The sequence below is a fragment of the Orycteropus afer genome, unplaced genomic scaffold (genome assembly GCF_000298275.1).
Source record: "Orycteropus afer afer isolate SDZICR_OR568_19922 unplaced genomic scaffold, OryAfe1.0 scaffold00005, whole genome shotgun sequence".
NCBI lineage: Eukaryota > Metazoa > Chordata > Mammalia > Tubulidentata > Orycteropodidae > Orycteropus > Orycteropus afer.
In genome coordinates, this window is record NW_006921592.1 from 31,068,067 (window position 1) to 31,081,929 (window position 13,863).

A 13,863-nucleotide genomic window follows, 5' to 3' on the forward strand; every position below is an offset into this window, starting at 1 on the left:
TTGAACCACCAGCCTTCTGGTTAGCAGTCAAATGCCTTAGGCACTACGCCACCAGAGCCAGGGGGCATAATTGAGTATTGGGGTTTTTTTGGGGGTCAGATATACTCTTTAGTGGCTTCCTCTCTGTTCTAGTCACTTCCTGTGTACCCTGTTAGTGAAGGAGGAATATCCTGCCCTGCGTAGTACCGGATGGCTGAACGCATACCACTTGACACTGGACGGATGGACAGCAGTTTATAAGTCATATAAACCCACAGCCTGGGGGAGGAGGAGGAGGATGCCATGCAGGGCCACATGGGGCTGGCTTGGAAGCAAAGGAGCAACTAAGGGCTGTGGAATGCAGACTTTGTAGTGACATGAGGGTGAGGTGACCCTTGATTCCCACAAGAGGATATGATTGACTTGTTTAAATAATTTCATGGGCTGGCGGGGAAATGAAACCCATAAATTGAGGGCTGGGTGGGGTGCAGCTGCCTGGCTGATAAGGGATCTAACTAGGCTGGGAAGTTTTCCATCTGGGTGGAGGACATATCTATCGGAGCAGGGGAGCTCATGGGTAGGTTTTCAGGACTCTGAGAGGCTCAAAGGTGTCAAGTCGCACAATGGAATTTCAAGCTAGAATATACTCCCTTCTGCTCTTCTTTGATAATTTTTTGGCTCATGAATCATCTCCAGCTTGAGGGACGTATGGAAAATTGAAGTAACCTATTTCACTTTTTACTGCCAGTTTCATAATGGTTTGAGAACTATATATATCTGTGATGTATGTTTAAGGAGCTCTGGTGGTGTAGTGGTTAAGGCATTTGGCTACTAAACAAAAGGTTAGTGACTCAAACCCATCAGCTACCCTGTAGAAGGAAGATGAGGCAGGCTGCTTCAGTAAAGATTTACAGCCTGGGAAACCCAGTGGGGGTCACTCTGGTCAGAATCCACTCAATGGCAGTGAATTTGCTTTGGTTTGGTGATGTATGTTTGCATTACTGTCAGTCACTGAGAACTAAATATGTAAAGGAGGGGCTACCTAAAAGAATGGGTTTATTTTCCCTTAGATGTTTCTTTTATGATGGAGGTGGCAACTTCAACCATTGTAAAACCCAAGTGTTTATGGTGGTAGATATTCTCTTAGATGATTCTGCCTTTTCCATCCCTTCTTCTTTACCACTTCAAGTACTACTTCTGCAGATCTCATTCTTGGTAAGAGAGAAGAGTGGTGTGGTACTAGTAAACAGTGAGCTAAGGTATAAGAAGATCCCAAATAGTAACACAAAGTTCATAGGGCTCCAGTACCACCTAATAGGACTATGTAATATATTATTCACTATTATGTTGTTGTTGTTATGTGCCCTGACTCATAGCGACCCCTCCTTGGGTTTCCGAGGCAGTAATACTACGGAAGTAGGATTGCCCAACCTTCCTTCCGAGGAGTGGCTGGTGGGTTTGAACCGCCAGCCTTCTGGTTAGCAGTCAAGTGCCTTAGCCACTATGCTACCAGAGCTCCCATTCACTATTATAGGACTATGTAATATATATTCACATATACTACTGACATCCATAAAATGGATTTATAGAAGTCAAGTTCTTTTTATGAATATAATGCTTGAGAGCATGGGCTAAGTTCAAATTCCAGATCCATGATTTACCAGCTGTGTGCTTTGGACAAGCTGCTTAATCAGTCCTTAACATAATTCTTTACTTTATGGTGAAATAGGAATTATAACATTACTTATCTCTTATAGGTAGGTAGATTAGGATTAAACAGATAGAGGTAGATGAAGATTAAACAAGTTTCTAACTGAAAGGCATGTAGAATGGTGCCTGTTGCATGGTGAATGGTCAATAAATATTAGATACCATTGTCTATTGCATGCTTTATTTGTGAAATCATATTATTACTAGGGGGCACACTACTCCTTTTGCTTGGGCTATGAAAAGGAAAGTTGTCACTGTATCCTGCATCTGTCAAATTATTTATTGTCCTATGTCTGTTTGTATACCCTACATGCTGTACTTAACTACCAATATCAGATTTTAAGCACAGTTAAATAGGGATCACCATCATATTCAGTGGACAGAGATTTAATTGACCCCATTTTTCTTTGCACCTAAACTTGAAATTCAAATAGCTGTTATTTTGTTTTATGAATTAAATATGTAATCAAAGAAATGTGTAAAGGAGATTCCCAATTGGAAAGCAATGAGAAGAGTTAGAGGATATTTATTTTAAATGGTGTTTTTCTGTCTGTTAAAAAAAAAAAAAAAATGTTCTATAAGGAAAACATTCCATATTTCCATCCCCACCTCAAACTAAAATTTACATCTACATCCACTGTGGTTTGATCTGGGAAGGCATAACTTTACCCAAAGCTGTTTTTATCATCTTACTAAAAGTTTACATTATGCTTCTCTGGGTTAAAAGTACCTGTTCTAAATATAGAAAACTCTTAGAATGATTTAGCATAATTTCTCATGCTTTAAGAAAACAAAAATGGATTTCTGTTTTATAAATTTAAGGCATTGACTAATATGTCAGAAATGCTTCTAAAAAGAAATGTATTTTTTATCTCTTGACGATTTCATGTGCCCACTGTATGCCAGTAACTGTGCTGATTATTGAAATTACGCATGGAACTAAAACATAATTTAAAAGAAGTGCAAAGACATGAGAAAATTGAAAATATATGAATTGAGTGCTACATTTCAGATACTAGAGAAGTACAGAGAACAAAGCAAAACAGCCCCATGAGGGGTGGTTATGGGGGCAAGGATGCAGAAAATAATTCCAAGATGATGCTTGAGCTGAAAGGTTAAGGATGATTAGGATACAAAGGGAGAAGCTTGAAGAAACATGTAAAGGCCAGCCAAGCAGAAGAAACCACGTGCAGCAAGGCAGGGAGATAGATGAGAACATGGCACTTAGGGGAGACCAGCAAGCAGGTCACTGTGATACGAATGAAGGATAGACTTGAAGACATGGTTAGTACCAGTCCTGAGCTTATACAGGCATCAGCCTCTGAAGGTTCTTGTAAAGCAGGTCAAGGATTTTTAACTCATTCTGAAAGTAGGAGAGAATCATGAAAAGGTTTTCAAGAAAAGTTTTATTTTCCTATTTGCATTTTAAAAAAATCCCCCCTGGGAGCAAGGATGAAGGTAGATTGGAAGAGAGCTCAATTAAAAGAATTCCAGTTAGGAGGCAATTATAATAGAAAACATTATGAGTTAAGGCAGTTAGTGCAAGAGTAGAAAGGAAGGAAGAGATTGGAGAAATATACAGAAGGTATAATTAACAAGACTTAGTGATTAATGTCAGTCTGAGAGAGAAAGAAATTGAGAATAATTTCCAAAGCTGAGGATGGGTGCTTCCCTTCTCCAAGATAGGGAATCAAGGAGAAGCAACAAATGAGAAATTTTGTTAGTTATATGTTTTTACACCGGAGCTCTGGTGGCATAGTGCCTAAGGCATTTGACTGCTAACCAGAAGGCTGACAGTTCAAACCCACCAGGCACTCTTGGGAAGGAAGGTTGGGCAATCTACTTCTGTAGTGATACTGCCTCGGAAACCCAAGGAGGGGTCACTGTGAATCAGATCCAACTCCAAGGCAGTGAGTTTGGTTTTATTTTCTATTTTTTATAAGAGTTGGATTTTACATATGGGGCTCGCCATATGCCCTGGGGTTTCCTGGTAGAGAGAACCAGTTGGCTGTTAGAAACACAGACTTAAAATTCCACAAATGTAATTAGGAAGTAAAGAGTGAAGATAGCAACCTATGTACGAGTGTTTGCAATGGCATGTATATGTGATCACAGTACATGGTAATTATATGTGATCTTACTAAAAATACGTAAAAGAATAAGAGCTAAAGATAGAAACGTCCAATAGAAATTAGCAATATTTAAGATCCCAGAAAAAAATGGTGATTCTAAAAGGTTCCTGAGAGAGAGTGGTAAAATACATAAAAAGCCAAAAGAAAAAAAAAAAAAAATGCACTAGAAACTACGGAACAAGAGAGGTTAAGAGAGAGGAGAATTAATATATGCATAGGAAGTTTCTGAACATCCATACACCAGACTGTCAGTAGCAGCCAGCTCCAGGCTGTGGGCTGAAGAAGAATGGCAAAAGAACTGAGCATTTTAAGTTTCTCACTCTTTCTCACTCAAAATACCCTTTAGTGTCTTTGTTTGAATTTTTTTTATATATAAAAAGATATGTTATACCTTTCTGTTCTATTTTTGCAACTTCTTGTGAGCTTACAATTATTTCAAAATGAAAAGTTAAAAAAAAAAGTAATGTTAAAATGCAAGTATTTGCAATGGAAAATGAAAAACAAATCCATCAAATACATAAGTATAATCAGAACAGAAGAAGGAGGGAAAGGGTACTGTGGAGTGGCCAACAGAGTCATACATCAGATAGGTCAGAAAAGATAAGGACAGACAGGAGCCTTTTAGCGTGGTATTTAGATTTGGTCACAAGTGACCTTATCAAAAGCAGTTTCACTGAAAGACTGAGGGCTGAAACACATTTGCATTGTTGAGAGGTAAGAGCATGGAGAGGTGGCATAGCCATCTCATCAAGAAGCTTGACTTTGAAGGAGAGAGTGGATAGGGACTTAGGGCCCAAGGGTGAGTTAAACTGTTTGCCCAGAATCCTTGTGGTGGCAAGAAACCACTTGCCACTGAGTTGATTCCAACTCACGGTAACCCCATGTTTGGCAGAATAGAACTGCTTCATAGGATTTCTATGGCTGTGAACTTTCAGAAACAGTTTGCTGGGCCTTTCTTTCAGGATGCCTGTGGATGGATTCAGACTGCTAACCTTTCTATAGTAGCTGAGAACATAATTCCTGGTGCCAAGAAAGAGACGCATAACAGTACTTTAGCCATTGATTGTAAGGCACCCAGGAACATGAAGTAGTGTGAGTAGTTGACTATCAGTCCCATCATTCCATATCCCAGCTTTTCTAAGACTTGGACTTGCAGGTTTTATAAGGAATTGAAAAAGATACTCAACAAAAGTTTGGGGTGAGAAGAGACATGAGTTTATATATAGACCCAGATTTATATACAGGCACACCTTGTTTTATTGCGTTTCACAGATACTGGTTTTTTTTGAAGGTTTGTGGCAACCCTGCATCGAGCGAGTCCATCAGTGCCATTTTTCCAACAGCATGTGCTCACTTTGTGGCTCTGTGTCCCATTTAGTAACTTTAAGAATATTTTAAACTTTTTCATAATGTTATTGCACACTTAATAGACTATAGTAGAGTATAAACATAACTTTTATACACACAGGGAACCCAAAAAATTTGTGTGACTCACTTTATAGCAATATGTACTTTATTGTGGTGGTCTGGAACCAAATCCACAGTATCTCCAAGGAATGTCTGTGTATTTGCTGGAGGCCGTGTACTAATAGAGGTCAAGTGCTCTAAAGTGCAGAAGAGTCAAGGTACGTATTAAAGAATGCATTTAATTTGGAAAGCAAGCCCGGCTGTTTCTGGGAATGAAGTTTGATTAAAAAAATGCCAAACTCTCCATGTTCCAAAGTCAAAAGGATCTATTTTAAATATATATCCACACTTGAAACAATGAGATGCTATACATAATCAAGTCAATGTCTTCTTCTTTTTCTTTCCTTCTAAAGCCGAACAACAACTTATCCTTACACAGAAACGCAGATGTACAGCCAAAACACTGGAGGGAATTACTTTGATACTCAAGGGAGTTCTGCACAGGTGACCACGGTAGTCTCGTCCCACAGCATGGTGGGCACTGGTGGCATTCAGATGGGCGTCACTGGAGGACAACTCATCAGCAGCTCGGGAGGAACCTACCTTATCGGCAATTCTATGGAGAATTCTGGCCACACAGTGACACACACGACTCGGGCTTCCCCAGCGACAGTAAGTGTCTGCATTTTTATCGGGTTCATTTTGCTCCTTGGTAGCCTCTGCGATATGTAACACAGACTAGGCTGAGACAGGGATGAGGTCAGCAGGGTTAGTCTTGTGGTATTCTGTAGAATATAGTATGTATAGTTTTGTGCAGAATGATACTGACAGGTACACTCTGCTGTACTTAGATGAAATAGGAAGTTTTAATAATAATAGGAAGTCAGAGAGGTGTTTCTTACTCATTAAACAGCTGACACTAACACACATTTTTCAGTGACATCTGTAAAAATCCATGAAATTTCTACTGAAAGAACTTCACAGTGCTTTGTTGTTGTTGTTGTTTTAATGAGAAGTAATATAGAAAATAAATTGTAACGTAGTTTGGAAGACTTTTCACATCTTCTAACAGCACTGGTGATGCTAGCTCATCCCCAGAGAAGTTAGCTTATCTAGAAAAATATTTCCCAAACCTCAGACAGGTTGATAAGCTTTGCCATATCCACATACTACCTGTGCTATTATTTAAATTGACTCACTTTTCATAGAGAAAACTATGGGTAGTATTTTTCTAATTATATTAAAACCAAAAAACCAAACTCATTGCTGTCATGTCGAGTCAACTCGTAGTGACCCCTCCTTGGCTTTCCAAGGTGGTATCTCTAAGGAAGTAGATTGCTGTATCTTCCTTCTGAGGAGTGGCTGGTGGGTTTGAACTGCCAGCCTTCTGGTTAGTAGTCAAATGCCCTAGGCACTTCACCACCAGAGCTATTAAAATCAGTGCATAAATAAAATTTTAAATGTTTACCCATGTGCTGGATGTAAAGTCTTTTTACTTCCTACTAGAGACACACTTTGGGTGATGCAGATGAAAAACATTTGTGTTGGCTCAGATCTAGCTCCAGGCAAATACATATCTTAGAAAGATACCTGTCTACTTGGGTTTTCAAGTTTTTAAAATTTTAAAAATATATTTACTTTGACACACTGTATTTTAATATGTTGAATGAAAGAACCAAAGGAAAGTCTGCAACCTGAACTTTTCCTCTGTCACCTCAGCTAAGCATATAGAGAAAATACTTCTTTAGGGACACCGAGCTAAAATAGCAATGAAATGGATTTTCTAGATGTTTCTTTAAGATGGAGGTTTTTTTCTCATCTCTGACCATAGTATGTTCTTATACTGAAATAGCCAAAAATAAAGAGTAGAAAAACTTCTGAGTGGAAATAATTTATCTTTACATTCCTTGTTTCATGGATTTACTTGGTAAATAGATATAATAGGTACTTGGTAAGTGTTTTGTACAGACTTTGTATATTTGTAGTGACTACATGTGTTCATAATTTCAATGTGTAGTGGCTTTTCTCTCGTCCATTTTTCTCAGTTCATTACTTACTAACGTCCTAACAGATGACTGGCCCTTCTGAGTGGAGAGATCTCTTTTGTACTTGTTTCTTTGTCTTGTTGAAGCATTCCTTATGTTTGTTTCTTTCTTTTCCAAACATTAAATACAGCATGTCTAAACCCTTTAGCTGCACTAGTGTATTTTGCATAGATTAGAAATGAAAGAGATTTTACCTCTCATAAATCACAGCTTCTCTGGACCTCAGTTCCTTCGTCAATATATAAAGGGTGAGTTATTCTAAACGATCTCCTAATTTCCCCCAGGTTTAAAATCATGTAAGGCAATATTACAAAGGAATTGTAAAGGACATTAAAAAAATAACTGTCCTTTCCATAAAAGGAAAAGAGGTAGAATAGGTGCCAGTATTTTCCAAGCTCCTCTGCAGAAGGCCACCTGTGAACGGCCACCCAGAAGGTCATTTCAGTGGAAAGGGAAGTACTTGCTACTTATCAAGGCTTTAGGAAAAGTGGAAAATGGGGAGAATGTGTCCCTTCCTGTCTTCATTGCATGCATGCACACACACATATGCACACACACATTCCCACCCACCCATCCCTCTCCTACTTCACCTTCATCAGGCATTCCTACTCACCTTCATACTGATTCCTGGCTACCTGTTAAACATCTTTGTCAACCAGACTTGGTTGAGTAAACTTACTAGTTCTGATACCGAGTAACTAAATCATTTATTCCAGGTCATGAAAATATAGTTGCAGACATTAACGGGGTAAATTTTGTAATTTGATTTTCTTTCTGTAAGGGTTTTATGAAGAACATGAAAGATGGCATTCCTCCTTAAGTTATCCATTAACCAAATGTGATTTGGTGCATGATTTTTATTCTATTAATTGGCAAATTAAACTAAGAAAATAATTGTGTAACAACTGGAAATGGTGGAAAATGGAAAGAAATTCATAATACCAATTATATATATTAACTTAAATGTAAAACCATTCCTATTAGAGGTTTTGTTGTTAAAGATGAAAATTCTGTCTGAAGTCCCTGTTTTGTTTTCTTTTTTTGCCTTATAAGAAAATTTCCCTTTTAGCAAAAGGAATATAAAATCAATTTAAAGGTGTAATTTTTGTACAGAAAAATTGTAAGGCACAATCATAAAAACCATTATTTGATAGTCGCATCCTTATCTAAGCACGCATCTGCTAGTGTTTATTGTGACCTTGCACTTAATACCACAGTTGAGAATTGATTTAGATCACCCTCTCAGTCATACTAAAGATCGTCATCTGCTTAATCCAGTGAGGCTGTGACTCTCCGCTTCACATCTGTTGCTGTGGTAGAGTAATAACATTTAAGTGCCATGAAACCTATTTAAGATTTCCTACCTTCTTCCTCTTGCCAAATGTTAGAGATTGGTAGATTTGGGGTTGTTTTGACTTGGAGAAATAAAATGTTTTAAACAGGTGCCATACCATTAGAGGGAATGTGCTTGATTTCACTCTTTCTCATTGACTATAGAACCAGACAAAGGAGCTCTGGTGGCACAGTGGTTAAAAACATTTAGCTGCTAACCAAAAGGTTGGCAGTTCAAACCCACCAGCTGCTCCATGGGAGAAAGAAGAGGCAGTCAGCTTCTGTATAGATTTACAGCTGGAAATCCTATGGGGCAGTTCTACTGCCCTATAGAGTTGCTATGAGTCAGAATTGACATAATGGCGGTAGGTTTTTTTTTTTTTTAATAGAACCATGCAAAAGAGAGTTTATGAACACAGATTTTTAATAACTTGCTGGCCAAGATTCAAGCTATTTCTTTCCCTGCAATGAGCCAGACAGTGCCAAATTAGTTCAGTTTCTGTGACTATTCTTTACTTTTCAACTTGTCACCTATAACATGGCTGATGAAACTGACTGTGGAGAAGAGGCCTATCCTACACTTGAATTTCTACCTGCAGGTGTAGTTGGTAGGGCCACCCCTCAAAAGCCTGTTACTAGGAAGTGGTAGGTGTATAGCCAGATAATTCAGTTGATATGAAATTAGGTACATTTGTATACTGGAGAAAAACACCAATCTAACACCTTTACTCAGTTCCTAGCTAGCAAGGTTTCCTGCTCTGGTTCTCTGATTAATTGTCTTGACTCTTACATTTGACCTGTGTCTATTCCGAGGTACTTTCATTTAAGTTTATTAGGCATCATCTCCTGCCACACGCAAAAGCTGACCCTAATGTGCAAATCAGTTTCTAAAGATGAGCTGATAGAAATTGAAACTACTGTTGAGAAGAAGAAATATTTAGCACTTGAAATATTTCAATATTCCATATAAAACCATGTTTCTTGTACTACTAGCAGGCTCTCTGTAACATTAACATAATTTTTCTTTGAGTATATGACTTACTTGAGTTTTCTATCTTCAAATGAAATAAATTATTTTATATAAAGGCATTTTAGTTTTTCACTTTTGGCTTAAGCATTTGTAACATTTTTCAGTTTTGGGGTACTTGGAATTGTCAGCATTTTTAAAAGATTATAATGGTAACATTTTTGTGTGTGTGTGACTGACATCTTTTGGTACAAACTACCAATCCTCAGATTTGGTCAAAATACTATTTCGTCCTTTTTACACTGTGTTCTTTGGTCAGTGAAATCCATGTATGTTTAAATATATATATGTATGTGTGTGTGTGTGTGTGTGTATGGAGCTCTGGTAGCATAGTGCCTAAGGCACTTGACTGCTAACCAGAGTCTGGCAGTTCAAACTCACCAGCCACTCCTCGGAAGGAAGGTTGGGCAATCTACTCCCGTAGTAATACCGCCTTAGCAACCTAAGTAGAGGTCGCTATGAGTTGGGTCCGACTTGGCAGACATAACAACAACAACAACATATACACACACAGATTTATATATAGACACATGCACATACACACATATATATGGAGCTTTGGTGGCATAGTGTCTAAGGCATTGGACTGCTAGCCAGAAGGCTGGCAGTTCAAACCCACCACCTGTTCCATGGAAGGAAGATGGGCAATCTATTCCATAAAGATGTACTGCCTTGGAAACCCAGTATGTATTTATACACACACACACAAGGCATACTGACAGTATTAAAGAGGAATTTCCAGAAAGATTATTTAACATTCTTATTGGACCCTCAACCAGATATGAGTTCAACTAAATTGCAACTTGAATAAATATTTCACATTTCATTCAATTAATGCCCATAACCTGTTTACTGTTAATATTTCAGTAGCACTTGGACATTAAGGTATAAGAGCTGGCCACAATCATAACTCTGAGCTCATTATACTTTGTCCTTCCTTCCGTACTACATCATCACAATATTTCTTAAGTCATTTGAAACTCTGTTTTTCTTTGTTATTTTTCTGTGTAACCATATAGTTTATAGAATTATAGGAATTTTGGAAGCTGGACACAATTTACATTGAGGATCAAAAGTCTGTGCGTGTCCTTGGTTATTTTTGTGATTATCGTAACGCTGTAGTTGTTAGGTGCTGTCAAATCAGCTCTGACTCATAGCAGCCCTATGTGCAACAGAATGAAAGACTGCCTGTTCTTGCGCCATCCTCACAATCCTGGCTATGCTTGATCCCATCATTGCAGCCACTGTGTCAGTCCATCACAACATAGTTTGTCTTAATACCAGACTCTACAATAATTAACATTTGGCTTAAAGTAGCTTTATTTACCAACTCCTTGGTAAAATAGCATTTGTATTCTAATAATTAAATGGGTATTTATGGTTTTTTTCTTCTTGAGAACTAAATAAGATCACATTAATCATTTTTAAGACTGTAATGAGAAAGTCATTTTTATATCTTTCTGTAACACTTGTATAAGTTATACATGTTAAATTGTTGTTGTTGTTGTTATGTGCCGTCGAGTCGGCCCCGACTCATAGCGACCCCTCCTTGGGTTTCCGAGGCAGTATCACTACGGAAGTAGGATTGCCCAACCTTCCTTCCGAGGAGTGGCTGGTGGGTTTGAACCACCAGCCTTCTGGTTAGCAGTCAAGTGCCTTAGCCACTATGCTACCAGAGCTCCTACATGTTAAATTACTCTTGCTAAAAAAAAAAAAAAAAAAAAATTAGAGCCCAGCAGGGGGCAAAAGGGAAATGTGTTGGAAATAATATTGTTTATATCTCTTTTATCTTTTTTGACTACTATAGAATATTGTGATTTTTTTTGTCAGTTACTTAGAGGAGAATTTTGAACATTCACGTGATGCTTTAAAGCTTGGCCCAGGTTATATAATTTATAAGAAGTTAAGAATTCACTTAAGAATTATAGATGCTTTCATTTCTGTATCCTGGGGTTTCCTTTTTTCTTTTTGGATTTTGTGTAAGGGAGTGTTGTTGCTAAGACAATGAATACATTTAGGTCCCAGGAAAAAATTTTGTCTTCTGTTCCTTTGCTGGATTGGTACTATGGCCATTTGTTTTGTTTTGTTTAAAGTTTGTTATTTATTTATATGAATTGGTTATACCTTCCTAAGGCGCACATTCCAAGGTATATATATGGAAGTGCATAATGCAATCCCTTTGCCCTTGTCCCCTGGTTCTCTTCTTAGAGTCAACCAGTGTTACCAATTTCGTCAACATCATGGAGAGAGTCTATATCTGTAAGAAGCAGAATGACTCTCTTACTCTCATTACAATTCTATTTTTATACAAACGGTAACAAAACATACTGTACCTTGGGTTTTTTTTTTTTTTTTTTTTTTTTCCCACCTAACAGTATTTCTAGCAATTTTTAGTCACATCTGTCCACGAAAGGGTTCCTGGTTTTTTGGGAAAATGACTATTAGAACAAACTGACTGCCCATCTGTCTTACCAAAGGGGAAAAAAAAATGTTAACATAATATTGAATTACTGGATATGACACTATAGAGATAAAAAAGCAATAGAGTCACATGAGCTGGAAATGTCTGTTTGATTATCATATGAAAGAGAATGCTTAAAAGACAATAACAAGATTTTTTTAAGTTTGAAGTGTGCATATATTATGCATAAATCACAATCCTTACTTTATATTACAGAAATAATCATTTCTAGCTTAAATAATTTTGCTCAGTCTTCTACTTAGCCTCAATATTTTCCCCTTTATTTTAGCAGAAGCATGTGTGACCATTAGGCTCTTTGCATTTTCTGTTTTCCTGTGTCCCACTCTCCCCAGACCAACCTGAGCCCTCACAGAACACTCCTCAGAGTACCAGGGGTCTTCTACTTTTTGCGCTAACTCCCAAATTGACTGAAGGTGCTGGGGCCTCATTTCCAAAGCACTTAATAAAATGGGACTTTGAATGACTCCAGTCTCCATTACTTCATCTATATTCCATTCAGCTGTCAGTCAACCCCACTCTGCTCCATCCTTGAAGCTGTTAAGATCTAGAGGCAGTAATTGTATGGTTATGCCTCTAAGACATTCCTAGACTCCTAGAAATCTCCATCAACTGCAAAGTTAAGACAAACAGAATGATAGGGGCCTTCAGTCTTTCCTGTGCATATATAGCCTATGGGCTCCCCTAAATTTTTAAGGCAGAAAAGAATCACAAATTATTTTTTTTTTAAGATGTTTCATACTAAAACAGCATTTCAGAACACAGGTATATTGTAGCTTGACAGAAGTAGCTAAATTCTGTTTCATGCAAAATCTAGATTAGGAATATTAAATCTTTTAACTTGTGGTTTACTGATTCTCTTTATGACTGTGGAAATAAGCTGTGGACTGAGTGGCCTTTCATAGTTTTTGTTCGATTTTTTTTCCATGTATTTACAAATCATATTTCAAGTCAGTTTACAAGTTTGAAGCTACTAGAAATTTTGAACAACAACAAAAAAATCACTGATTTCGGTTTCACACATGGAGATCAGGTAATAAAATACGAAATGTATTCATGACTAATTAAAATACATTGTACCCACAGCCTCATCTATCCTGAGATCAGAGGAACTAGATGGTGCCTGGCTACCACTACTGACCATAATGACCAGGGACACAATAGATGATCCCAGATAGAATTGGAAAAAATTGTAGTACTAATCTCAAATTCTTAAATAAATAATAAATAAATAAATAAGGCCACTTATTATTGGACCTGTAGATACTAAAGGAACCCCTGAGACTTTCGCCCTGGGATACCCTTTACACTTTGAAATGAGACCACTCCCGGATGTCCCCTTTCAGCTAAATAACAGATTGGCTCATAAAATAAATATTATGGCTCATAAAATAAACATTATCACCTGTGAGTACTGTGCTTCTTTAATTTAAAAAAAGAAAATCATCACTGTGAGACCAAACAGTCAACATTTACCCTAAAGCAAAATGAAATGAAAAGGCCAGAGGGTGGTGGGGTCAGGGAAGCAAAATTATGGAAACAAAACAACCAGAGCAGAAATCAGAAATAACAAGAACATTGACACAATGTGCAAAATGGAGCCAGTGTCACTGAACAATATGTATACAAAAAACAAACCAAACTCACTGCCATCGAGTTGATTCCAGCTTATAGTGATCCCTATTGAGTTTCCGAGGCTGTACATCTTTATGGAAGTAGATTGCACCGTCTTCCTTCCGCAGAGCAGCTGGT

At 37.7% G+C, this 13,863-nt stretch overlaps 1 protein-coding gene across 1 annotated transcript in view; it reads left to right on the forward strand.

The window, feature by feature from the left end:
• RFX3 (regulatory factor X3) overlaps positions 1–13,863 on the forward strand; it is a 168,339-nt gene that overhangs the window by 73,065 nt on the left and 81,411 nt on the right. Inside the window, 1 exon segment of the mRNA XM_007939396.2 lies at positions 5,642–5,900. Within this exon segment, the coding sequence (XP_007937587.2) occupies positions 5,642–5,900 (259 nt within the window).